This window comes from Notolabrus celidotus, chromosome 3 (assembly GCF_009762535.1).
Source record: "Notolabrus celidotus isolate fNotCel1 chromosome 3, fNotCel1.pri, whole genome shotgun sequence".
NCBI classification, from domain to species: Eukaryota; Metazoa; Chordata; class Actinopteri; order Labriformes; family Labridae; genus Notolabrus; species Notolabrus celidotus.
In genome coordinates, this window is record NC_048274.1 from 26,546,968 (window position 1) to 26,574,855 (window position 27,888).

General features: G+C 39.8%; 1 protein-coding gene across 2 annotated transcripts in view; it reads left to right on the plus strand.

Moving 5' to 3' along the window:
* LOC117810767 (transmembrane protein 266-like) overlaps positions 1-27,888 on the plus strand; it is a 52,880-nt gene that overhangs the window by 14,903 nt on the left and 10,089 nt on the right. Inside the window, exons 3-7 of one of the 2 annotated variants that reach the window (XM_034680722.1) lie at positions 1,720-1,914; positions 22,602-22,756; positions 24,412-24,485; positions 25,888-25,944; positions 26,377-26,515. In XM_034680722.1, coding sequence (XP_034536613.1) covers positions 1,720-1,914; positions 22,602-22,756; positions 24,412-24,485; positions 25,888-25,944; positions 26,377-26,515 — 620 coding nt within the window. The remainder of the gene's footprint in view (positions 1-1,719; positions 1,915-22,601; positions 22,757-24,411; positions 24,486-25,887; positions 25,945-26,376; positions 26,516-27,888) is intronic. The other variant, XM_034680723.1, reaches the window with a different exon arrangement.

The following is a 27,888-nucleotide window of genomic DNA, read 5'->3' on the forward strand; positions in this document are numbered from 1 at the left end:
TTGAAAAAATAAATCCTTTTTAATGGCATAGCCCAACTGAAGGGCAAGCTAACAGCTGACTGTAGTAGCGAATATAACCTTGCTAGCTAGTTTTAAAGGAGCTTTTCAAGGAGTGGACTTAAGCTGGTTTCAGTGCATTAAGAGCTACCATGCACAAACGTCTTCAAGAAAGGGGCTCCAAGTGTCGCAATACTAATATTGAACCACTCCTGAATCAGAGACGACATCAGAAGTGTCTCACCTACAGACAAAAAGAACGGTTGCTCAGTGTGGAGTCCCCAGAAATGCTGATTTTCTGAAGGACATTGCACCTGTCCACAGCGCCAAAACTCCTACCTAATGGTTTGCTGACCATGAGGTTCCTATACTTGATTGGCCAGCCAACTCTATCAAAGTCTATCAAAGCAACCTAGGCTTTAATAACACCTCAGCAGTGCAGCAAGCTGACTGCCTCCATGTCACACCCAAGTGGCAACCTCCGGTCTAAAAATATGAGTCCAATGCGGAAGTGCTAAAAACTGCAGATCATCGAGGATCCGCTTGAGGCTGACTCCAGAAGTACCGGAAACCACATACACATCAATTCAAAAAAGCCGATCTTTACAGCAGAAATAAACATGTTTACAGCCTGGTACAAAAGACGATTGTAGTCTGGATAGCTCATTTCTCGATCGGCACACACTGTAAGGGGGGTGAGTTTTTTTCCAACGTGGCAATTTTTAAAGATATTGAGATAACGAGTCTTCCAATGAGAGGCACAGCTGACTTGATTGACAGGCGGGAACACTGAAGCTGTTGGCTAGGAGGCTCAAAGCCCGCCTCTTTACGTCAAAATCGCTTGACGGAAGCAATATGGCTGCCGCCGATTGGCCTCAAAACAGCGCTTCAGAAACAGATGGGTGACGTCACGGATACTACGTCCATATTTTATACAGTCTATGGTCACACCCTATTGATGGAGTTATTCATAATAAAGGAGCCATAACCAAGTATTGAGTGTATAAATGCATATTCTTCTCGTAAGGCGGACATTTCTGTTTTTTCAAAATTAGAAAAAATATAAGGCTTGAAATATTTCACTTTATATGCAGTGAATGTAGAATAAATGAAAGTAGACCTTTTTGAATTAAATTATGGAATGATGTAGGTCGAATGCAAATCCTGTAACTCAGCACTCAGCAGTCTGCAGTTTTCTTCTTGCTTGATCTTCCCCTTTTTATCAGTACAAGTTCTGTTTTGTTTGTTTTGTGTTGATGGGAATTTAGCTTGCTTGCTATTTGACAACATTGGCTCACATTTGAGTTAAATCTGGACGGCTGCTGCTAACACACACTGCCCTCAGTAACCCCTGACTTTGAGCAAGGCATCATATACCTTCAGCTCCTTGTGTCCTTCACAATAGAGGATGGTGTGAGTGCTCAGTAGCTCTCTGATGCTGAGTGGGTGTTTGTGTGTAACCCTCTCTGACCCTGCGCTCACTCCCCGAGGCCATCTCTGTAAATAAGAATGTGTTCTTAGTGAAGTTGCTCGGCTGAATAATTAAAGTCCTTTTTATCTGCACTGCTCTTGTACTCATATATATACAGCAAACAATTCTAGATGCATGTTACTGTTTACATTTTTTTACATAGACATGAGTGTTATTTTACAGTAATATTTTCTTTTCTCTATTTCCTCTGTGTGTCTTTTGTCTGTGTGTTGCTGCTGTTGGCATGTAAGTAGGGAAGTGGAGCAGGCAGGTTTGTCAGATTTGGAGATCATCTCACAGCCGGTGGAGGATGAGAACCAGTGTTTGGCTCCTCCGGTCCAGCTGGTGAGTTTTGGCTACAGGGATCTACCCCTCGCTGCTCTGGACCTCTCGCTGGCTGGCTCACAGCTTCTCTCCAACGCAGATGAAGATGAGAACAGGGAAGGGTGAGTAAAACTAGAGATACTTATGGGAACATTTGAATTCTTCTGAAGTAGTCAGCCCTTGGGCTTTGTGAATGGCATTTGTGTGTGATCAGTTATTAGATTCAAACAGCTTCTTCAGTGTACAAAGAAAGACGATTATTGCCTTCTATCATGTGTACATTTTCTTCCAAAAATTTGCCAAATTTCATAACTACTTTACAACTATATAGAACTTATATATGTAGCCGTTATTAGATGGGACAGCTTGAAAGATAGGAAATATGAGGATAGAGTGACATGCATCAAATCATGTCTGGATCATTAATCAATCTTATAACCAGTGCAAGGAGTGTAGCCTTCAGAAGGAGGGTGCCTGCTTCATAGCTGGGCTAAACCAGCACCCCACATTGAAGGTTTCAAGATGGGGGCTTTGCTGAAGAGTCAACAAGATGGATCAATATTTATTGATGTTTAATACCTCAGTTCGAACATCACCATGTTGAGAGGGAAGAGACTATTTCAAAATTATATAGAAATACTTAATTACGTATTGATTACAGATACCTTATGTTTACTCTATCAGTTCTCTATCAGGGTCCTTCCCCGAATGCATTGACGAAAACAATGTGTACTTCCAGGAGTCACTTTTCTTCACCTGTTACCGTGTTTGGCCTGTCACACCAGTTCACAGACATAGCTGCATCCATTGAAACCTCTTTTTCTATTTATTTTGATCTAATGTGAGGATTTCTTGATGAATTCCGTGCTAGTAAAAGTCAGGTAAATATTTTTGTTGGCGTACATAATGTCAGAGCTCTAATAAGAAGCCTTTAAAGAACATGGACATTTATCAAGCATGTGGTGTCACAGACAGATCAAGTATTCTACGGACAAAAAGACAGATGAACTTTGTATAGTGTCCATAGTGCTGTCCTTTTCTGTGTCTTGTCAGTCAACCATATTGTGTTAATGCATTGTTTTGCAGTGCTGTTTCTGTTTCGTCTAGCTGTACCACTGCTCCATGCAAACTTAAATATCTATGGACCAAGTACTGTATGTTGAAAATATTTAGTACTTTTATGCTTAAAGTCAACTTTTATTAAGTTCTTGAGACAACAAAGATCTGAATGTCAGGGTATAGCAGGTTTTCAAGGGATGTGAACATATTCTTCAGCCTCTGATCCTTCCTCAGAGGTAGGCGTAATGGGGGAAGACAGTGACAGTGTATTGCATTAGAGCCAGCAGGGTGGATAAGCGCTGTGTGTGTGCATATCTGAGTGTGTGTATGGGGTTCTCCCACTGTGTGTTCCTCGTGCTTCGTACTGTCCTTCCACAATGCCATAACACAATTTATTACAATATTACGCTTTTATCAGTGTTTAAGTCCAAAAGCTTGATGACAATGTAACTTTGTAATGGCGCTGTTGTTTAACTCGCAACATGTAAGCAGCTTATCATAGCTGCTGTGTGCTGGAACAGCAACGTGAGCTGTTACCACAAGCATTCTTTACATTTTTTTACATTAAACAATGGAATTGCATTCAACACACACACACACACACACACACACACACACACACACACACACACACACACACACACACACACACACACACACACACACACACACACACACACACACACACACACACACCTCTCATCACACTTGCATAAATGCCACATAGTATGCAAGATTGTCATCCATCATGTGTTAAGTCTCCTTCCCCCAAGTCCTTGTCATGCTGTCCCCGTTGCTCAGTATGGCGTCCATTTATCATTAAGTGACAACCTCTGGGTTATCCAGCATCCATAAGTTACCTCAGATCAATTCATCATCCTAGACTTAATACCCCCACAACCACCCCCCCCATTCTGCCTGCTGATAGTAGGAGCCTTTATTGCAAGTGACATTTAGCAACGCATGAGCCAAAAGATAACATGGCACCTTAATTTCTTGCAAGTCTTTTGCAGTGTTTAGCTATACATCCAGTCATATTTCATTATTTCATTGGGTCTCACATGGGTGATCAAAAGGAGGCTGCTTCAGGTTGTATTGTAACACATCGAGTCGTTTGAAGTCATGCTGTCTGCAAATTAAAGGATTACAAGTTGTCACAAACTGTTAGTGATAGAATTTTCCAAGTGTTCAATGCACAACACACGAACAAGAAGAAAGACCTTATCCCAAAGACATGTAGTGTCTAGATTATTAAAAAGCTTGATTTTGAGCTGATACAAATTAAATATAGAGATGATAAAACACATGTAAAGTAACTCCTCAGGTCTCAGGTGATAAGAGTCCTCACTGTAATTTGATTTGAATCAAGTGAAATGTTTGCCCTGCTGTTCTTAATGCTTGTTTTTCAGCTTTAACATGACTGTGTGAAATGCTGGTATGACATATGGATATGAGGTCACATCACAGCTGTCCTTTTGATTAGTCACAACATTAACAGATTTTTTCCCCTCCATGTAAAAACCTGCTCACTGTCCAGTCTTTCCATTTTGTCCAACAACTGTGACTCAAACCTGGCTCTTCGCTCAAAACTCTCACCAGGATGCACATAAACACCATAAGCTGTAGCACACGATCCAACACTACACACATGAGCACACATTCACATACAGACCAAACCCATACACTCTTCCTCATCCAAGTACTCCGTTTGACACCATATCAGGTCTCAGTCCATTGGTTCCCTGCAGTTAGCCAGTGACGGCCAGAAACAGATGGATTTCACAGACGCACCGCCGCCACTCACACTGTGCCTGTATCACAACCAGAACAACACTACATGTGTCCTATTTCAAATCAGCGTCAGTTATGGCATGCATCTCCATCTATGTTAGAAAAGTGTGTGTGTGTTTACCGGTTGTCCTCGCTGTGTTAGTTTTGTTGGAAAACATTTGATGAATGATGCATGCACCATTTTTTGTTGTAGCTCAACTTGTGAAATACCTGTAAGGTTCAGCTAATAACTGGGTCACAAGCCTGCCGTTGTTGTTGACTAATCAAAATATGAAACTACCAATATGTTTAAATGAGCTTTGGTCCGGAGGCGAGATGCTAAATTTCTCCTTCAGGTCCTGAACCCCTACTGTAAGAAGCTCCTGCAACCGATTTACAAGTCACTGTGGTGAAGGTTATTTTACCAGTGAGCTCAATTTAGTCAAACTGTGCTGGGGTCACTATTTCATATTCAAGTCATTAGTGCAAAATGTCTGCCTGTAAAAATGCTGCCAATGGGAGTTGTAAAAGACATTATTCTTTCTTTCGCTTTAATGAAATTCCATTTAAATCCACCAGGCATGAGCTCCAGTAATGTGCATGTTACATCTCCACTATACCTAAACGCTGCGCTAATCTGTCCCATTAATCACCACTAGCAGGCCGTGTGTCTGTCCTTACATTAGGAAGCTTCTTCGAATGTTCCTATATATCTTGCATTGTGATAAAAGAGGTGCATATATGTTGATAGCTATCACAACAGATCATATAAGATGCTTATGCAAACTGGGGAGATTTCTACACAAAGCATAGCAGTGAGACTCTCAGCAAAAGCTGAGAACATGCAAAGAAAAGGGGCCTCATATGACAGTAAGGCCACGTCACCAGAATCAGTGAGATGTAGTGGAGGGAGCGACTGAATGAATGTGTCAGTCAGCCGGCTGCTGCTCCCCACAGGACCCTATTCTATTTTATTCTGTGGATTTCAGCACCTCTGGGGCCTTCAGGTGATTACGCCTGTGCTGCCTTCACCTCCTCATTACCGTATTGATCTCCCTCTCAAACAGACAGCGGTCATTAGCCTCCTTTAATGACATTCACAATCACCACGCCCGTGCACCATCATCAGGTTTCACGGGGGCGTCCTGCGGCAGTTGGCTGCCTTCTTAACTCAGTATTTGGACATCAGCTACCTGTAAGTTGACTTTGCTGGGTAATCACAGTTTGTAAGCACCATCAGGCCTGTATCTGTATTTGCAGTTTGAATGCAAATGGAGAAAAAAGATAGTAGGAGTGCATCTAGCAGGAAACTGCTACACTCACCTTTAGGGAAATGGGGCGGAGGAAATGAACCTTTTTATGGGTGTGTGGAATGATAGAGAGAAGTTGAGAGAAGCCAAGACAGCAGAAGTGGGACAGCCATCAAAATGAAAATAAATGTGGGAGAGGAATCTGTTGGCTGCTCCACTGACTCTACCTGAGAAAGTGGATTGCCCCCCTGCCATGACTCCCGGTCTGCATTAGCTGGCTCATTGGCTTCCTGAGACAGTAAAGGAGCGTCACGAAGGAAGCTTCCCATGTGAAATGTTTAGGCATGCTCAACAGTGATGTTTGGCAAAATGAGAGCGTACAGTGCTGAAAGTGAGAATGTCACAACCATGGAAGAGGTGTTTCCTCAACACAGCGCCGGCTCATTGGGTGAGGGGGGGAGGTTATTTTCACTGGGAATATTGAATGTCTCATCGTCAGCAAAATTACTCTCCTATATTTATTCCAATAGGTGAAAAAAAACTAAGCAAACAGATGCATTTTCTGTTTTAATAAGTTTCCACGAAAATGAATGTAACAACTTGTAAGTCCTTGTAAGTCCAAACACACTTGTAAGTGTGTTTTGAAGTCCGAAATAAAACAAAAAATTTAAATGTCAAAAAACAATTGATGCAGAAATGTATGTAGTTATGTACCAAACAACCCGAGCTTTGTGAGTTATGGTTTGCATATATTCTAAGGTTATGGCATGTCTCATAGCAGAAAGTAAGCACAAGGGATTAATCAAGAGAAAAGGCTCCTGTGTCAAACTGCCACTGTTTGATGAAGCACCTACTGTCAGCCATGTTTGCATATCACAGCCCGTAGCATCGTGAAGGTGGAGCTGACCTTACTGCTATCTCCCGCATAGTGTGCTGCCCTCACTTCACATGACGGGGAGGCATTCACTTACACACAACCCTTCCTCGGTCGCTCACATGTACACACAAACACACTCATATATATGTATTTGTGCATGCATGATGAACTGGAACACAGCGCATAGAGTATTTATACACTGAGAGAACAAGGCCAGGCCTGTAAAGCTTCCTCACTGCACTGGATGTTAATCTAATCCTCTGTAATCATGGTTCACTTCATATTCCAGTTTATACTGGGCTGTCACATATCATTAGGAACAATAGCGCTCCTTCATTGATGCTTCTGCACTTTTAGAAGGGCTCTTCCTACCCTCTCTTTCACCACCTTTCTACATATTTCTGTAATTCCCTTGAATCCTTTTTTCTTTCTCCTCCCTCCAATTTTTTTTACACTTTTCACACTTGAAATCTCATCTTTTCCCACCTTTTTTATATTACCTTGATTTCTCTTAAAACATGCCTGCCTATACTGAATCCCAACCTGCAATGTAACTTCGGTAAAAGCCAAGACACAGCCTGCATGTACATCACATGTCAGCACATCAAACTGACCCAAACTACCTGAGGCATCTTCACATACTCTTGGACCCTCTAGGTTCACAGTCCTGCACTCCGAGTGAAGAAAGATGTCCATGATGGAGATTTCCAGCGCCCGTTTACTGTGTTGTTGCCTAACACACTGTTGAGAGACGTGGGCGACATTGTGGGAGGTGGTTGTTCTAGCTAGCATCAGGGGGCAGTTGCAGTGTTAGCAGTTTTGGCGTCATGGTAAGTGGAGTGTGGTTATTAATAGAGTTGGGCCCATCCATCTTCCTGTCTAGGAAAAATGCTGGGAAGACCAAGGTGGCGTGGGCTTGTGCTCAGCACTTTCATGACCGCCCACTCTCTTCCTAGTCATCAAGCTGCTTTTGTTTGTTTGCACACTTTTTTAGGTTGAAGGATTCATTTTGGTGCATTTAGCCAGTGTTTGTGTAGGATGATGCTGGTAAAAGATAAATGGCTATTTCAAAGAAAGTCAGCAAGGGAGAATCGAAGGTCCTGAACTTACTTGCATTTATTGCTTAAAGTGGCGATTGAATAGCTACTGGTTACAATGTTGCTTTTCCTAAGAATGATCAAACCTTTGGATCACCTTTGGGTGAAGTTTCTTGGGATTGAAAATATCTGACTTGCAGCATTCAATTAAAAAAAATTGAGTATTTTATTGAATAAGGATTTTGTAGCTTAGAAATTGTATCATGCAAGCCTTTTATAAGAATACAAAAAAGTAGTCAAGAACTTTCCAATTTAAGTGAAATTTTTGAAATTGACAAAGCCCTTAAAGCAACAATTACCAAAGCCATGTAACAGGTAACCATACCTGTGACTGTGACAGTACTGCAGTACTTTAGATAACTTGAACTCCATTTACAGGATAAAACAATTTATTCTACATCTGATTTTCCAAAGTTGGGACACTGTGGTAAATATTGAAAAAACAAATGTTCGCGGATGGCTTGGAAAATAGTGCAAAGACAACATATCAAACATTATAACAGAACATTTCCATTGGTGATTGTTCATGAAAAAATATGTGTTAATTTTAAATTTGATGCCAGTAATACGTTTCAAGAAAGTTGGGACAGGGACACATGGAGGGACATCTCCCAACTAATAAGGTTCACTTCCAACAGGTTAATAAAATGATTGGCTATAAAAAGGGAATTCCAGAGAGGCTCAGTCTCTTAATGTTAAGATGGACAGAAGCTAACCACTCTGTGAGACATCCCATGAGCAAATTGGTCAACAGTTTCAGAATAATGTTCCTTTGCGTAAAATTGCAAAGCATGTGTTCATTGCTGTATCCATAAATGTAAGTTAAAACTGAACCATGTAAAGAGGAAACCATCTACGATCATAATCCATAAACACTGGCAACTTCTCTAGGCCTTAGCCCGTTTAAGATGGGCTGACTGGGTTGAAGTGGAAAACTGTACTGTGGTCTGATGAAGCAAAATTAGACATTCTTTTTGGAATTCATGGATGCCGTGTCCTTTTTTCAGTACCGATATTTGACATGTTGTCTTAGCACCATTTTCAATTAGATATCTGGTTTAAATCAATTTGCAAACCACCAAAAAACAATTTAAATTAACACTTTTACACAGTTTCCTAACTTTTTAGAACTGGAGCTGTATGTAATCCTGCTCAGTGGCAAACATAATATTGCTCCTAACAACTGTAACACAAACATTATAACGTATGGAGAAGGTCAGAGTGTGGGCTATGATTCTGTTAGTGTGATAAGGGATAAAGGGAATTACCATGGGCTTATTATTGTCTGAGGACAAGGGTTAACACCTGAATAAAAGTGGGCGCTGCAGAGAGATCTTCTGATTGGCAGAATGGCTGACTGGACTGACCCCCCCCTCACACCCACCGCCATGACAAGCTCACACCTGAGCACTGCAATGATGTCACCTCCCATCCCAGTGATGGCTGTGTGGTTGCCAGACGCGGAGACAGAAGCATATGTTGCTGATACGGCTGTTCCAAATGTGCAAGGAGTCCAGGGTTAGAAACCAGCACCAGATGGTTCATCTAAATTTGTAGAGAGCAAGGGGGGGAAAGAGGAAAAAAACAAGTGCCACCAACTGGCTCTCAGCCAAGGTTCCAAATGTGACATTTTGGAAAAACACGAATAAAAAGACAAAAAAAGATCATACTTTCTTAAATTGTCATAACAATCTGCAGGAAATCACGTAATTGGGACTATAAAGAGAGTCAACTTTTGTAACTTGGAAATTCAGCAAACATCAGCAATTTTGCATAACAGGGACATTGACAGCTTCTCACATTTTTGACTTAATGTGCTGTATGACAACAGATAAGAGCTGGAAAATCTTTGCATCTTCCTGCCCATTGGAGGTGGTTCAGAATCTGATATAATACATGTCCTGCATGTGTATGTGATTTATACTTTCTGTCCATAGTTCTTATAAGATAAAGTCTATTGATAAACACCATTATTAAAGAGGCACCAAGGAACCTCTTGCATGTGGAAGCTAGTTTTAACACTTTACCCTTAAAATATGAAGTAAATATTTATTTTGCAACCATTCATTGCCGAGTCCATTCCTACATTTTTACTTCTCACACGGCAACTTTGTTAGAGGAAAGAGAAAAAAGTCAAATGTGAAACTTTTTGAAATAATGCATTCTCTGAAGGCTCACACCTGGCCGTGCCAATTTGGCTAGATTTAATTAGAGAGCACAGGAAGTAGTCTGAGACAGCGACCTGGGAGTAACCGGCCTCCCTGTTATCTCCCTGGCTCCTTAATTCCTCTGCCACAGGGAGAAGCTCAATGTTCATCGTCTGTCAAAAAGTTCTCTGTCTGTCTTGAGGACAAATAGACATGGGCAAACCTTTTACATTACAGATAAAAAATACACAGTAAAAACCCAATATTTTGATTATATTCCACAATTCTGAAACATGTCAAATGATGTAATTTGCCCTTGCACTGAACCGCCTGTCATTTTGTGGATTAGTGTCCCTTTATACCTGGGACTAAAACAATACATTACATTTAAATTAATTAAGTTTGACCAGCAATAATTGTTCTATACACAAGTGCTTAGACATTATTTGAAATATCAAAACCTTACATTTTACATACCTAAATCCACAAACAGCGACACAATTCAATAGATAAAACAACACTGGAGCTCTAACAGTGCGTTTTTCTCCTATTCAGGTCATCTGTTTTGTGCTGTACTGACTTTTTTCCTCATCATTCTGTCTTTGCTTTTAGTAAGCTGCATAGTTGCTGTGTTTGGAAAAGTAAAAATACCAACCCAGCCTATATGTAGCTCAATCCATGTCCTCTCCATGTTTTAAAGCAGTTGGTATTCACTGGCACCAGAAATGTTCAGTTGCTTTTCTGTCAAACAGAGGAGGGGGACTGAGTGTGGGAGCAAGAAACTATAAGTAGAGACGAGCTTGATGGCTTCAGTACAGATATAAGTATATCTGTTTTGCTGTGTTAGGGGGTGTTTTCTCTGCGTACAGGATTTTAGAAAAAGGTTGATTATCAAAAATGTGCAAAAACACATCACTTTGTTAAAAGTTTAAAGGGGACATATCACGCTTTTTTCATCAATATATATTGGTCTAAGAGGTCCCCAAAACATGTCTTTAAAGTTTATGCTCAAAAAAACACTTATCGTAATCAGATTTTGGTCTGCCTGAAAAGTCCTCTTCTTCATTCCTCATCAGAACACTCTGTTTTCTCTCTGACCACGCCCCCTCAGGAAGTGGATGTGCCTCGGCTCTCCAGCACGTTGATCTAATGTTTACATGTTGGCTGAATATACACGGCTGCTCAGAGATCGCGTTACTTCAACCCTCTGAATCTGATCCTGACGGAGAGGCGCCTGTAGCAGGACCTTTCTGAACGATTGGTCATAGATTTTGTGTTTCTTGTTGTTTTATTTATCAGTATGTAGACGTGTGTCTTGGTACACAGCTACGAACATGTAGCTATGTGGCTATGCTAACTAGCGCTAGCACTTATCCATGATAAATAAAAATCATCCACTAGATCTTCAAATCTGCAGACGTGGGGAGTAAAACCGATCTTTGTGTTTATTAAGACAGCCTACAACTAGAATGCCTCCCTCCTAAGCTCCTTGTTAGCACACATTTGTGCAGGTAATGAAAAACGGAGGAGGGATTCAGTATTATTTTATACAGTCTATGGGCTGAACAAGCTCCGAGCTCTGACTCTGTGACAGACCGGATATTGTTGTTACGTAACAAAAACACGGAAGTCTGAAACGGCTCGTTTCACACACATTTACAGAAAGGTGGAGAAATCAGAACAGGGGCAGAATGGATTTTTTACATTCTCGGGGGGTTTGTAGACATGCCAGGGAAACATATTTCAGGTAAAGAACCATTAAAAAGTCAATTTTGCATGATATGTCACCTTTAAGGCTTGAACACAGAGTTTAACTGGATTGTATTTTTGGATAAATATAGCATTCTTGCAAGGGTACCTATAAGTGACTGCAGAGTAGATCCCTGAATATTGGTTGATAACAGCCCTACTAGATTAAGAATGACAGGTATCCTGCAATGTTGCTAATGTTTTTAGGCTGTCTCCAATCAGGAATATTTGTACACCTTGTTTTAAAGCCCCATGCACCATCTCTACAGTCTTTCTTTTCCATGAGGTCAGTATGCTGCATCTTAAACGTGCTCCACTTTCACTTCCTTCAGATCAACTCACTCTGTTATATCAGCTGAGATCTATAACTTACTGCAGTCTATAGCAAGAGTTCACTGATGTAGTGCTGGCAGAATGGCTTCACACATATGAATGCACATGTAGACATGTATGGAATACAGAATACGCTTTTGCAGACACACACACACACACACACACACACACACACACACACACACACACACACACACACACACACACACACACACACACACACACAAGAGCGCACACAGTGACCTTCCTGTCCCCTTGTAACATACAAATGAGTCTTTGCTCAGTGTTCCCACAGGACCGAGGAAAAGCTGAACACCAGTTGCCCTTGTTCAGTGTGTGTGTGCATGAGGAAGGTATCATGGTAAACTCAAGTCTTCAAGTAGCTGCAGGTTAGATACGGTTGAAGTCTTTTTCTTGTAGCATATTTGTAGTCTGATTAACAGGATGCAGACTATGTTCCTGTCACTGGCTGCTGTTCACAATGAGCAATAATTGAATTATACTTGACTGTCAGATCAGTTAAAATCATTTAACATAGTCTTCATACTTCTTCTAAGATGAAGCCATGTCAATGCCAAGGCTTGTCCACCCAAATGTTAATGAATGTTTCGTCAAAACATGTCTCCTCGAGACGGTATTTTACAAAGATACCAACATCACATCCTGTGTTTAGCTGCTCATGACAAACGTTATTTATTTTAAGAACAACATAGCTTGGAATTATGATTGGTTCAGCTGGACCAATACAAACAGTTACATTAACAACACAACAAAAACAATGAAAACTACAGAAATAAAAATAACAATGACTACCACAATGAAAATTGTAACAAAAATAACGAAGCAAAAATGAAAAAGGGAACTATAACAATGACAAGACCAATGACAACCACAATAACAAAGACAGCTGCAACAACAATAATAGCAACACTACCTTAACAAACAATAAAGCAACACTGACAACAACAGAAACAAAAACAACAATTATAATGATGATAGCAAAAAGTACAATGATAATAATAACAATATGATAATAACTGACATCTGCAAAAACAAAAATAATTCCAACAATGAAAACTAAAACAACCACAGTAGCAAGGTTGACAACAACAATTAGAACAGTCACAACAACAACAAAACTATTTCAAAGAAAATGAAAACAATGACGACAACATTGACAATAATGAAAGTGACACTGATGATGGCGAAACAATGACAAAAACAACTTACCAATGACATATAACCACAAAAATGACGACAACAACAATAACAACATAAAAATCAGCAACAATAATAAACAAATTAATCAAAATATAAATGATTTTATAGACTTGGTTTAAGTTATGGAAAAAAAGCAAGTCTATCTTTAGGTCAGGACCTGGGAAATTTCTAGTTTAACTTTAGGATCCTAGGTTTATTCCTGTGGTAACGTTTCCACAGGAGTTTCAGGCTCACCTCTTCCCTACTGATGTGTTGTGATCAGTGGTGCACAGGCATTGGTAATGGGGAACCTTTCAAATGTAAAATTAATTACCTGCAATCTGACAGCATCAGGGAAACTCAGCATGTATTTTATGCTTAGTTGGTACTCCATCCTTTTCCACGCTTGCTTTAGCAGGAGGCATTGTGTGTATGTGTGTGTTTGTGAGTGTGTGCTTTGGTTGTTGAAACAGGGAGCCTGCTGGAGACTCATTTGTTTCAAGGGGGGCTAGGATGCTGCAAATCTGGTGTCTAATTTGTCAGGTGAGACAGAATTTGCCATCAGGAGACTGATTATGCTTAAAGAAGTGAAATCCATAATCCGTCCTCAAGAAGAAGAGGGTCGTTTGTGCACCTCCACCATCACTTCTTTGCCAGTTAACAACAAAATCCAAGGTATAAATTGCTTATTGAGATGATTTTGTCTTGCTTTATATGCAGTGGGTGGATAACTCCCCAAACTGTGGGCCTTGGGGCCATGGAGTACTGGCAATCAGAGGTTCTGGTTTGTCAAATGCACACAGCTAACAATTGGTGCTGATTGCCAGTTAATTTTCTAACCTCACAGAATAACTCAGAAACTAAACTAAAATAAACAATGAAATGCTACATTGAATCAACTTGATTGGACCTCATGTGTTATCCAGTGAGATATCTTTTTCTCTGTGTGTCTCAGTATTGTAGTGTGTTAATTTAATCCACTGGGGTCAAACTTCTTGTGCATCAGTACATCATAAAACGTGTTGATATGATCTCACTGAACTTCTAAAATAACATCTACTACACCTCACATCCCAGAAATAGTTGTCTCACCAAAGCACTCACGGTGATCAGCCAATAATAGAACTCATGTCGAGAGAAAAACTCCTGAGTTGCAAGTTGAAATTAAAAATAAAAACTGGTTCATGATACAATCATTACACAGAATTCATCATGCCTGACTGAATGTCAATTGTTTTTTAGGGATGACTATATATTATATTATATTTTTAAAGGGATATACTATACTATACTACACTACAATAACATAAAATTGTACAATAAAACAATAAAATTCAACTATTAGGTTTTTTCATTTTCCAAACTTGCACCATGGTGCTATTGACTCTGCTGGTTTAATTGGAATCTTTACTGCACCTCATTTCCATCATCTGTATGGGTTATGTTGGAGCTTCATTTGATGAAAGTGGACCGACAGCACTAAGAACCAATCTGATTGGAGGGTCACTTTTGATAAGTCTAGTTACAGAAACATATTTAATTTAATATTTATTTTCTCTATCACTTTTCTTTGCTTTTATTTTGAGAGCAGCTGTTTGTTTATTGCAAAAACATATTCATTCCTTTGAGGATAGTTTAAAACACATTTTGTACTTGAAATGGACTCAAGCCTCCTAAATAGGAGGCAGCTTTGATGGCCATTATCCAAATCTTTAAACCCAATCGGCTATTGTTTGACGATGATATGCCTCTGGGAAAGATAGCAATCTTTTCAGGCAAATTAGCCAGCTGTTAGCGTAAATAACTTTGAGCCAAGACTCATTTTCCTTACCATTGTTTACAGTCCTGTTAGCAACTTGTGAAGCGATCATGTGTGTTCATATCAAAAGCTGCTTAAAATAAACAAAATTAACTTAATTTCTCTGTCATTTCTTGGTTCAGTACATCCTCAGAATAGGTGCTTGTTCATCTGTTTCTTGTTAGTCTCAGTTTCCCTGTAAATAGTAAGTTAAACAGAGGCTTCACACTGGCTTACTTCAGGAGCCTCAAGTATGTGAAAAACTTACAATAATTGTTTGTTGACTTGGGGTCAGATTCATTATTGCTTGTTGCATTCCAGGAAGTTGGAAAATCTCAACACTGATTGGCATTTACGACAGAGCATCAAGCAGTAAATTATAAGTGTAGGTCTGGAACGCATTGTTAACTGCTCTTGAACACAAGTATCTGTTTATAGTGATAAATAAATTGCCATCAGATTATGTAGATGGTAGCAGAGATGCCATGATGGTGGAATGTAATCCGTCTGCTTTTGCATTCCACAATATTTTTCCTGCATACACCAAAGCCTGGGGTTAGATTACAAATGCACTACAAATAGAAACCAGAACACTTCCCTTTTACAGAAAAGACATTCAAGTAGATCAAGTAGAATGTGAAAATAAGATTTCAAAAACCCAAATCTACAATTAAAGAAATATGTTACAGGGCCAGAAATTAATTAAAAATAAAGGATTAAGATAATTATAATAATAAAAAAGAACATCCATTGAATGTGAATAATTCAAGATCTAATTTTCAAAACCTTCAACAGGCATCAAATCACTTACATTACTCTCTCCAAATATCAATAAAACAATAATTAGCATTTTAAAAGTGTATAAATTTAGTTGTCACCAACACTTAAACATTGCAAATATAGAAGAACAGTAAACTATGGGGAGAACACTTCCAATTCATCATGGATGTATGCCTTAATCTGTATTGCTGTCAGCTGGACTAAGGACTAATACCTGTTTAAGCAACATACCCCTTCCCTGCGCACGCCTTCAGTGGAGTGCTTTATCTGAAGAGGCCATCAGGTGCTGTGGGTCTGACAGTCCCAGTGTTTGGTGGCTTTCTCGACATGCTGGTATCGATTACCTCCCCTGATTTAATCTCCCTCCTCTGTTTCCCTGTCCGACTCTCCTCAATCTCATCGGCTGGGGAAAGCGGTGATGGCTATATCAACCTGCTGTACACACTGGCAGCAGAAAGGATGTAGAGGAAGAGTGAGTAGACGATCACAAAAATAGGAGAAATAAAGATAGAAATGTAGAGTGAATACTCAGATATAGACCTACAATTTGTATTTTTGTACAAAGAACAACTATCATTTTGTGAAATAACAACAGGATGTGAAAAATGTCAGTATAGGGAGTTAGAAACCAAGCAGTTTGAGGGGTGACCTTGTCCGCTGTTTGTGCTTGTCTACTATTGACTTGGGCCAGGTGGTTGTGTCAGGCCGTCAGGGCTGAGCGGGTCAGAGAAACAACATTTGCTACTGTTCTGTTGCTTTAATAAGACTCATTAATATACTGCATGTGTCACCAGCAGTGTCTGACTGCGTCCCCTCTGGGCTGGGCTAGTTTTGGCATGACATGAAGTAAGGACACACATTCGCCGAGTTCAGCCCATTGGTCTAAGGGTTCCTACCTGAGCCTTCGAACTGCCTGTGAACTCTCCTCTCTTATTTGTGTGTGTGTGTATTTGCGTGTGTGAGTGTGATACATTAGCATGTGGGATGGAGTTAGCCCTTTAAAAATGTATGGAACAAATGCTTGACAGATCATATCTTACAGGTTAATCACTTCATTAAATATTTTTGACATCTTCAAGTGTTTGTTTTGTCCAGGATGCTGTCCTTTAATGAAATATGATCAATTAAGGCCCTGACAATTGGAAGTAAATGTCTAAGGACTTCAAAGACATGCGTAATGGTTGTATTAGTTCTGTTACTGGCTGCAGTGGTATACTCAGAGGAGGGCAGGAGTGGATTACCCCCCTTTGTGCCCTCATGTCTGAAAATGCTGGACTCATGGATGTCCTTGTAGTAAATAAAAAAAGGTCGTATCTAGTTCCCTTTTAGTGGGAAACAATGTTCTGGTAGCTGCCCTTACAGTGGATACAGTTTTTAAAAGTGCTCTCTGGATATATACAGTATGTTTGGTTGTTATGCATTTTCAAAATTGTGTATCAATAATTGTATGTTTTCCTTTTTCATCCACATGAATTGTCACCAGAATGCAAGAAATCAAGACATTCTTAAAATGTATTTTTATTATTTTATTGTCGTCCTAGCCCCCCCTTTCTATACCACTTACTCAGTGGCATAGAAAAAAACATCAACACCAATTTGAAAGGGATGCTATGACATTCGAGGAAATATGCTTTTAATTTTTTCCCCCAAAACTTTGATAAGAAGATTGTAACCAATATTGTTTCTGTTAGCTTTGCATTTGATTCTGTGTTGTCCAAAACACCTGGCAATTTTACAAAATCCTTTAAGACTCCCAAACTGGCAGCTTCAGCTGAAGCTTCAGCTGAAGCTGAAGGGAACTTTGTTGGGTGCATTTGTCATCTGATGCTGTAGAAGCCACACACTGGAGTAAAGGTTAGCTAGCTAGCAGGTTACTGACTCTTCTTCTTCTGCTGCCTCTTCTTCATCTTGCATTTGTTTAAAGGTGACATATTATGCTCCTTTTCATCAAATTATATTGTTATAAGAGGTCACCAAAACATGTCTTTAAAGTTTATTGCTCAAAAAACACTTGGAAATCAGATTTTGGCATGCCTGTAAACCCCTCTTTTTCAGCTCTGCTCAGAACAGGCTGTTTTCTGTGTCTGTACCTTTAAATGAGAATGAGCTCTCTGACCACGCCCCCTCAGGAAGTTGATCTACTGTTCACATGTTGGCTGCATAGACATGGCTGCTCACAGACCCGTGTTACTTCAACCCTCTGAATTTGATCCAGAATCTGATCCTGACAGAGAGGCGCCTGCAGCAGGACCTTTCTGAACGATTGGTCACAGATTTAGTGTTTCTTGTTGTTTTATTTATCAGTATGTCGACTTGTGTCTTGGTACACAGCTACGAACATGTAGCTATGTGGCTATGCTAACTAGCACTAGCACTTTTCCATGAAAAATAAAAATCATCCACTAGATCTTCAATTCTGCAGACGTGGGGAGTAAAACCGACCTTTGTGTTTATTAAGACAGCCTACAACTAGCATGCCTCCCTCCTGAGCTTCTTATTAGCACACATGTGTGCAGGTAATGAAAAATGGAGGAGGAGTTGAGTTGTATTTTATACAGACTATGGGCTGAACAAGTCTAGTAACCATGAGTTTCCATGAAGTCACTGCTTTTGCCCAAAAAGTAGTCCATCATGAAACACTCACCAAACCAGACCCCTTCCCATTCCTACCCGTCATCACATTGACACGTAAGGAGCTAGAGTAGCTGTTTCCAGTCTTCGTGCATCTCCAAGTTATCCAGCTGACTGGTGGGATTTAGTGTACAAGCAAGATAGTGGTTTTGATTTTCTCGGTTAGAAAGTGAGCGGCGTAGGAAAAGGATGTTACGAAGGAACATAGACTCAAAACCTCAGTGTGCCTTAAATCCTGCTTGTTGTCCTAATTTGAGGATGTGTGGAGAAATAAACGTAAAATTATTGTGAAGTAGACTTTCCTTGTAAGTCTCATACTCTGTGCTTTTCATTGTCTGCCATGTTTTATGATTCCTAATGCCATTAAAGCCTGAGGAGGCTGTTCCCGTTATAAAGGTAGTGGAAAGAGTATTTCACTTTTACCACTTCCCTTTCCTACTCCCACTCAAGGACTTTTATTGTTCTGGTGATTATTCTTATTTTTTTGCTTGCCTGCAGCAGTTGAGCGAAGCGTGAAATCATTTGATTCAAGATGCACTTTGATGGACTATCTAATCACATGGTGGAAGTTTGCAAAACCATAACCTCCGGAAATAGAGGTTGTTTGAGGCAGTGAAATATTTGAATGGTCCAAATGCATGGATATTCTTTTTTTTTCTCGGTGAGGTGAAGAAAAATAAAAGATATTCCAAAACTGCCTACAGTCTCACTTGCATTAACATGATGCAACAGGAAAATAACATTGTTGGTGAGCCATTTTTGAAATGTTCTCACAGTAGCGTTCTTCTCTACTTATTAAGTTAATTTAATCAGATATGATGAAAATAGTTTGGTTAAATGAGACTCTATACTGGCGTTCTGTGTGATGGTGGGTGTAAGCCACAAATCCATAAAGGTTGGAGAAGGTTATTACTGGAGGCTGACTGGTGCAAATCCCCAGAGACTGCTGGAAAATGGGGGAGTGTGGAGGATGAATGAATAACTCTACACACCTTCAGATACTGTCAAGGTGGCCTTCAGCAAGGCAACAAATCTCAAATGCTGCGGTGAAACAAATCAATGGTGGTCAGTTAATATTTGAACAGAAAGCAATGCATTACAGCAGAAGGAGATGCTTCAATCTGTAAACAACAATACATCATGTTTGTTGTTTATTGATCCCATGAACAAAAGTTTGAAGGTTTGAAGTTTCCAGGTGAGCATAGGTGTGCATTAGTGACATAAACAATTAAGTTTTCAGTGACTGTCCCTTAGAATCCTTATGTCAAGTTTTCCTTGGTTAAACAACAGAACCTTCTTTGACATATGTCGGCTAGATTGAGAATTTGATGGAGCAGCTTGTGTTTATTTGATTTTTTTTTTCAGTCAGGGAAACATATGCTTTGGGGTGTGGCTGTCATGCTTCTGTAACAAACTGCTCCAGTGGAGCTCATAAAAATGATTTTCACTATTCGTGCCTGAACGTGCCATGGTCTGTTCTTGCTTACGGTCCCTTCTCACATGTCATGTCTTGATACAGCTGAAATGTCCTTAAATTTCTAAAGGCTGCGTCAGTACAGCTAATTGAGCTTGGAGTGTATGTTTCGTGCTAATATCTCTGATCCGGAGTTTACATGTGTCTTTTTCTGTCTTCGAAATTTTCAGCCAGTTTTAAAATTTAATGCTAAGAAGAGCCAAACATGAAACTCAATTACTATTATCTGTTTAAAGTAAATGTTAGCACAAGAATGTGTCCAAGATCTATCGATGTAAAATTATACGTATATCCAAGAAAAACATTAAAATATGCCTCTGCTGTCTTTCACTATCATGTAGGCATGTATGCTGATTTTTCGTATGGCACAATACCTGGCCTCCATGTCTCGCCAAGACTCTGGTGGAGCAGATTCTGCACCATCTGGAGCTTGTGCATTTACACTACCCCACCCAAGCCAAGAAGATGATTGCTATCAGCATGATTATGCCTTTATTAGATTAGCTTTGCATTGTTTACAGGCTCTGCCCATGCCGGCCTTGGATGGATACTTTCCTCGCAGTGGAAGTGTGGAATGATCTGCTCAACAGCTGCTGAAAACACTTCCCTTATTGCTACCAAAATGTGTAACTCTCAGAGGAAATCATAAGGAGAATTTAGAAACAGATCCTGCTGTTTGTTATTCTGTGACATCCTGGGAGCAACTTTATAGTTATATATGTGGTCACAGTCCTTGGCTGTATCAGAGCCGTAAACATGTAAAACAAAAAAAAGAGGTAAAAGCAAATCTACTGTAAAATGTTATCATTGTTTCATTATTTTTTTTTTTTGTAGAACCAAGGTTATTTTACTTGAATGTTGATCACTGGTTGAGTTTGTGTGTAAGACAAGCATTTCATATTTTAATATCCTAGGAATAATGCACACAAAGTAAAAAAAAAAAAGAGAGATGTCCCTACCACTGTCTGAGCAAAACCTAGTATGTTTGACATGAGGAGGTCACATGGGAAAAATGTCTCTCCTCAGAGATGATTTTCCAGCAGTGTTGAATCAACTGCAGTCTGTTTTGTTGTCAGATTTCTCCATATACCAAAGCCAGCCTATATATAGTACAGAGTGGTATAGGGTTATATAAGGTATTGCCATATTTGATCAAAATACTATAAAATCTGTTATTCACAAGCTTTATTTCCCAAGGAGGCTGGGTTTACTAATGCTATAGTTACTCAGTAAACAGAGGTAATGGTAGGACTTTAATAATGGCTCAATTTGCATAATTCCAATGAGTTAATAACAGATGCTTCATTTGTAAAAGTCCATTCAAAGACAGCAAGTCAAACGTATTTAGAGGATAAAAGTGTCATCATCCAAGGGTATAAAAAGTGTGACACAATGTAACAAAAAAGTTTCTTCCTGGTATTTAAACAAAGATGAACTACCCCCATCCCTCCATAATGAGTACATCCCAATCAATTCTAAAGCACAAATGGAAATGCAGCCATTTTGCCACCGTTACAGGTCATTTTTGCTCTATGCCAAGGAATGAAGACATGATCAGAGGAGAGAAATGCTCTGCCAATGTCTGTCTCCTCCATGCCAGTGCATGGGGAGAAGGGAAAGGTGGTGGGCAGAGCCAACTTTCCACTCCAGCTGGAGAGCTGGTGAGAGGCATTGTTTCTCTCATCTCCTACTGTCAGCCCTTGTAGTAGCTGCTCTGCAAGGCTCACCACTATTTTTAAAATAGCATTGAGTCATCTCGCCAGACGCTATAGTGGCCTAAAAATGCTGTACTGTTACAGTACCTGGAAAAACAGAGCTTTTGTTTTTTCAAATCTTGAAAAGGTTATGCTTCTCTCTGGAGCATGTTCTCCAAGTTAAAGGCCTGATTTTCTGACAGTGGATTGAGATGTTCTAAGGTGTGCGGTTGACGTTTCATTGAAAAGTCTCTGAATGATATTTAGATTTTAAATACATGTATTTTGTATCCCACACGATCACTTGAGTCTGCAGGATGCTGATTTTTCCTTTAATCCTTCCTTGTAGGCCTCTATCCTCTACAGTGAATCCCTTCATTACTGTGTAAAAAGGAGTCTATTAATATTCCGCTCACACCTACAGCTGATAGTCAAGTCACTAGTTCACAGAGCTTCACTGTCCCTCTCTGTCAATGCTGTCTCTGACCACACTTTGCTCTTTGAACAGACTTAACCTTGCTTAAGTGTAAAATACCTCCCTCTGTTGGCTGTGTCAGGGAGTTCAGATAACAAATCAACGCTGCCCTCGGACTGAGAATCAATGCAAGCATAGATTTATCCATAAACAATGTCAATTAAACATGCTGTGCAGGGATATAATTACTTATTCACATTTCAACTTGTCAGTCGATCAATATGTGCCCTAGTTATCTTTTGTTTAGCAGCATTATTGACTCCAAATCATTGAATTTGTAGCAATCAAAGATGAATTATTTTCTCTCTTAAATTAAGCAGCACTTTAATGCAAATCAATGGTTCGGGCCTACCTTTCTGTTATTACAAGAAAAATTAGTTCATGAGTTTCATATTTCTGCTACGAGAAATGCAAAACATATACAAATCTATTTCATTCTGTTTAAATAAGTGCTTTTTGTGTTCCTGCTCCCCAGGTCCAACTGGCTGAAGCCGTGCTGCGGTCGTCGTGTGGCCCTGTGGCAGGTCTGTCTGCTCAGTGCTGGCTTCAACTGCATCCTGGTGGCCTGCGTCATCCTGGTGGTGCTCTTCCTGTCTCTGGAACTGCTCATCGACACCAAGCTCCTACAATGTAAATATAGTGAATATCTATTTTCTTATTTTTAACCTTTATTTCATCATGGGGAGGTTTGCTGAACATACTTGTTCTTCTCGAGCAAAAATACACAGTGTGACGTTCGCTAAACACCTGGGAGGCATCCTGTGCATATTAGCATGCAGGAGAAGCGCTGGAGCTGGAGGGAGTTAAACGCTGTAGTGTCCTGTTTTTACAGGTTGACCTACCTAATCAAATCTGTTTGCCATCATTCTTATTCTATCTTTTTTTCTGTACATCAACAATGATACATTCTTAAATCCACGAGGATGATATTTAAGATGTGACCTGCTAAGGGTCAACAGAGGAAAATGAATGGAAGAGCACATCAAAGTAGGAAGGGCCTGGTTTCAAATCTCAACTCCATACTGTACTTTAAAAAATCATAATAAGAAACATACTTTACTTGAGTTGTTTTTATTTTATGCTATGTTCTACATTCACTTCAACACCCTTAGATTTACCTTGTAACTTTTAGAGGGTTTCCTGCTATTAGGTGTAAAAACCCTAGACTAAAAGTTTAACCTTACCTTGAGTTGATACGGCAGATCCACCTCAATGAACAAATTAATGTCATAGTGAACCAATCATAGAGGCCAATATAAGTTTTTAATATGTATTTCTGGACCTGTCCTTTTTTGATAAGCATTCCATGTTTCCCAGCGTTGGTTCGGGGTTTAGTCCTGAGGTACCAAGTCTATTTTTCCATTGATTATGCTTCCTCCACTCTATCCAACCATTGTGCTGTTTTTTCAACCAATCCCTTGTGATATCTTTAAATGCAATTGTCAAAATTAAGTCACTGGTAATCAGACCTTGGTAAACAATGCAAGGGTCTCTGGAGGTGGCATGTTCTTATCCACACCATCTCTAATGTTGCTGCTGTGTACCCGATAGTTGTCTTTTTATTTGGGTGTAACAAAAGAGTGCATTACATTTTTCAACCCAACTAAAAAAACTTTTACTTCCCCTGTTTTTTTGTGAATATCAGTGGATAATTTACCCTTAATTGTTTACCAGTATGACACTGATATATAAATGATTGTGCACCACGACACTAAAACACTGTAAATTTGAACTATTACCAACTACTAATCAACCTATGCTAAGTGCCACTTTAAATTTTTGTCTGTCTTTTTATTTTACTTAAACACGAAAGTGTTATTTGATTTAGTTTCTTGGCTTTCCACCACTGCGTATGTAGTCCTGGCAGTCTCAGAGGATCTGCTGATGTTTGTTGGTAAATTGCTGTGATGAAGAGTGATGGAGAGGGTTGATAATGAACTGAGGCTCTTGTCAATGGCAGCAGGCACACGTCCCCATCGATTACTGGCCAGCATCCAGCTCTGATGATACCTGAGTCTCAGTGTGGGGATGGCAGGACCTCAGTCACTTCACATCTATTGTAATGTAGTGCTTTAGCTGATGCCAGTCCTGAGAGACAAATAGAGGAGTGGGCAATAAGGCGGGACCGGGTTAGAGAGTGCAGAAGGTGATTAGTGGGTGGATACTGATTGAATTAATTTGTGCACTCACCTTACACATGCAGATACAGACACACTTTGTTTTTCTTGCACCTTTTCTTGTGTTTTCTTCTTGGTAAACATTTCTCTCATTTTCTCTCTCGAAAGTTTCCAATGCTTTTCAGTTTGCCAGCATTATCCACTGGATCAGCCTTATCATCCTTTCACTCTTCTTCTCAGAGGTTAGTATATTGCCGTCTATAAACCAAAATCCTGCACCCCCATTAACAGAGATCTTTCCTCACATTATGTTTTATACCTGCCTCCCAGCTCTTGGTTTCTTGACACAAGACTACTTTAGAGGAACATTATCCTGACATTTTAAGTAACACATTAAATTATTTCTAATTACATAATGTAATTTAATCAAATCTAACTGTACATTATATCCTTTCCATTACATTCTAGGCCTAAAGGAAGTGGAGTATGTGGTTGCCATGAAATTTACATTACTGTCTATTAACACCTATTGTCTAATCAGGGTAAAACTTTAGCTCAAAGCCTCAAGGCTTAATGGCTACTAAAATCTCTATTATTTGAATCATAACTGTAATATTTCTTAAAATATATATTTTACCTTTTTAATAAAATAATGTCTTATCACGTCTCTGGAACTGCTTAAAAAAACAAAATAGAAAGGGGAGAATTTGGCCCACAGGCCTCCACTTCAGTGCAAACCAATTACCCTGACAGCCTCAGCCCCAACGCCCTAAACCCAACATTAATTACCAGTGAGCCAGCAGGAGCAATAATTAAAGCCCAGCTTAATGAGCAGTGGGGATGGGGTTACAGTGATACGATCCATCCAAACACCTCGCCCACTGACATCACAGAGGAGCAGTCATCTGGGGATGGTGTTGGATGGAAGAAACATATCACCAGTCGCTCCCTCTGTTCCAATCAGAGAGCTGGATTTTAACATGTGGGCGGGTTCTCTGTGCTTCTCACAGCACATCCAATTGTGTTCAACATGGGCTGAACATGATGGATTAGCTGGAGCAGTCATACATGACACTCTATGCTAATTGCTGTGTAAATCAATGACCCTGCTCAACAACGGTCGTATCCACAGAGCACAGTGTATAACATGACAGGTGACGAAATGACTAGTGTTTTGTTACCATTTTTGTTGTTTAATAATCAAAATGAAGGAACAGATGAATGAGCATGGTTAGCTAAAGGCTGATTATACTTCTGAAAGACTGTTTCCCTTCTTCTCTCTGATGTGTTTTTGTCATTATTCAAAAGCATGGCATGTTGTTTCCCTGTATTTCAAGTGCTGACTGTTTTGTAACTAGGACATATTTTTCAATGACCACATCATTTTATTTTTAGGCCACTTTTAGGATGTCTTCCCTTTTAGCATTCTAGCATCGTTATAATTTTGTTTGAAAAAGAGGTGTTTGAGGTACAAAACTCTACAGGCCTTTCTCAGTTTTTAGTCAATGTTCACATTTCTCAACAAAGGTTATTGGAAGTGGTGACAACTCGAAAGACTAAAAATATCACAAGGGCTTTTTTTTATGCATCAGAGCACTCCCTCACTGATAAGTTTTAATGCTTCCATTAATTTTTCTGTTTCAGACTGTCTTCAGGATAGTAGTGCTCGGGATCTGGGACTACATAGAGAACAAAGTAGAGGTTAGTGCTTGTGTTGTGTATTTATTTGTAGATCTTGATGAGCAAGTGACAGATGTTATTTTCAGATAGGTCACCTGTTCGGATACATAAGATATTATCTTAATTATTTTTTCCCACTCAATAGCTGTACAAAATGCATTTTGTTACACTGGGCTCTGTTCCAAGGGTAGCAATGAAACCAAAAATAGAAATGGAGTTGTTGTTTTCACCAATCGAATGTAAGTTTATTCAGAGAAAGAAAAAAACATTAGTGATTAGGAATTTTCCCATTATTCCTTTAAAGCAGTCTTCTGTGCATTCGTCCCAGCCAAGTGCCAACCATGGAGCTGCATCATGGTTTGAAGGTTTTGCAGGATACTGACAGAGGACCTATGGTACACATCATTTACACTTATTTTGATTTTGCATGTTCTCTTGTGTGCATCCTCTTAGGTGTTTGATGGCGCCGTCATCGTGCTGTCCTTGGCCCCCATGGTGGCCTCCACGGTGGCCAACGGGCCCAGCAGCCCCTGGGACGCCATCAGCCTCATCATAACTCTTCGCATCTGGAGGGTCAAGCGGATAATTGATGGTGAGACAGGCTAAATTCTTGTGTCCATGTAAGTTGTCTCATTAAATGGTCTGTATGAGAAGCTGGATAACTTTGAGGAACAACTCAAGAAAACACCCAATCTTTCTTGATTCAAAAGGAGTAAGCTCATGCATAAAAAACAGCTTGTCTTGATAAAGCAGAATGCCCCATTCTCTCCATGATTGTACAAATTATTTACTATTCAGAGCAGTAGAGCTATTGATCATCCCTCCAAGTAAATTGCTGCCACTCTGCTACTCTAACTTGTATTGATTGTAAGGCTCTGGTTAAGTAAATTCAGAGAGGCCATAATGAATATAGTGGTTATTCTCCACTATGCTAATGCTAGCTGGTTCGATATCTGTGCAGAGGTCACCCTCACTACAGGCTTTTTACTGCATAAAACATCAGCTGCAGTGACACAAAGTCTTCTTTTCTTTGATATTTATTTTGTAAAGCAATACTTGATGTTTTGGGTGACTAAGTGTCTTTATTTGCTTTCTGGATGAGTTAGCTAAGACTGGGGCCAGCAGCTTGTTTGCTTTAGCTCAGTGCAGTGCAAGAAATGGGTACAAGGAGAAATAGGTAGCAATAGATCTGTTACCACCACAGCCTCTAAAATAATCGGTCTCCCCACACCAAACCTCACAGAGTTAAACAACAGGGCCATCATATGTGTCGCAACCTCAATAGAACAGGACAGGACATCACACATCCACTAAGCACCCACCTCATCCCACTCCCCTCAGGACGCAGGTACAGGGTACTGAGGTGCAGAAGAGCTTGCCTTGGCAGGGATTCTCCTTCATTTCAATCAAAACACCCAGCCTATGATCAATCAAATGTCCATACATTGTTTGAATACACTGCTTTTACAGAAAAGTCTAAAAAATACATTTCAGTCTTAGTTATTCCTGAAACTCAAAAATAAAGACATTGCTTTCATACATCAAATTCCATTCAGCTTAAAAGGAACACACCTTAATGGTAGAGTAGGTAACTTCAAGAATCAATATGATACAGCATCATGGTACACTCTCAGCAGTATGTTTCCTGCTTCTTTACATGCAGCTCTGGTGCTCAGGGAAAGAGTTTGTGATTGTCCTACTGCACATCTCGACCTGCTCGGTTTGATATCTGTGAGTGATTGAGTTTCCTTGTTATGCAGTCAGCAACACACCTCCGAAGAAAAAAACTCTATCACACCAATAAAGGTACAGCTGAGGGACCAACTGGGTTATCATTGTTGAGGGATTGAGTCTCTCGCAGAGTTATCTTGATGTATAGATGAACAATGGCAGTGTTTGTGTCAGTCTCATGGGTGTGGAAAAACAAAGGAGCAAGCTGCAGGAGAACTTACGTGGACTAGAAAC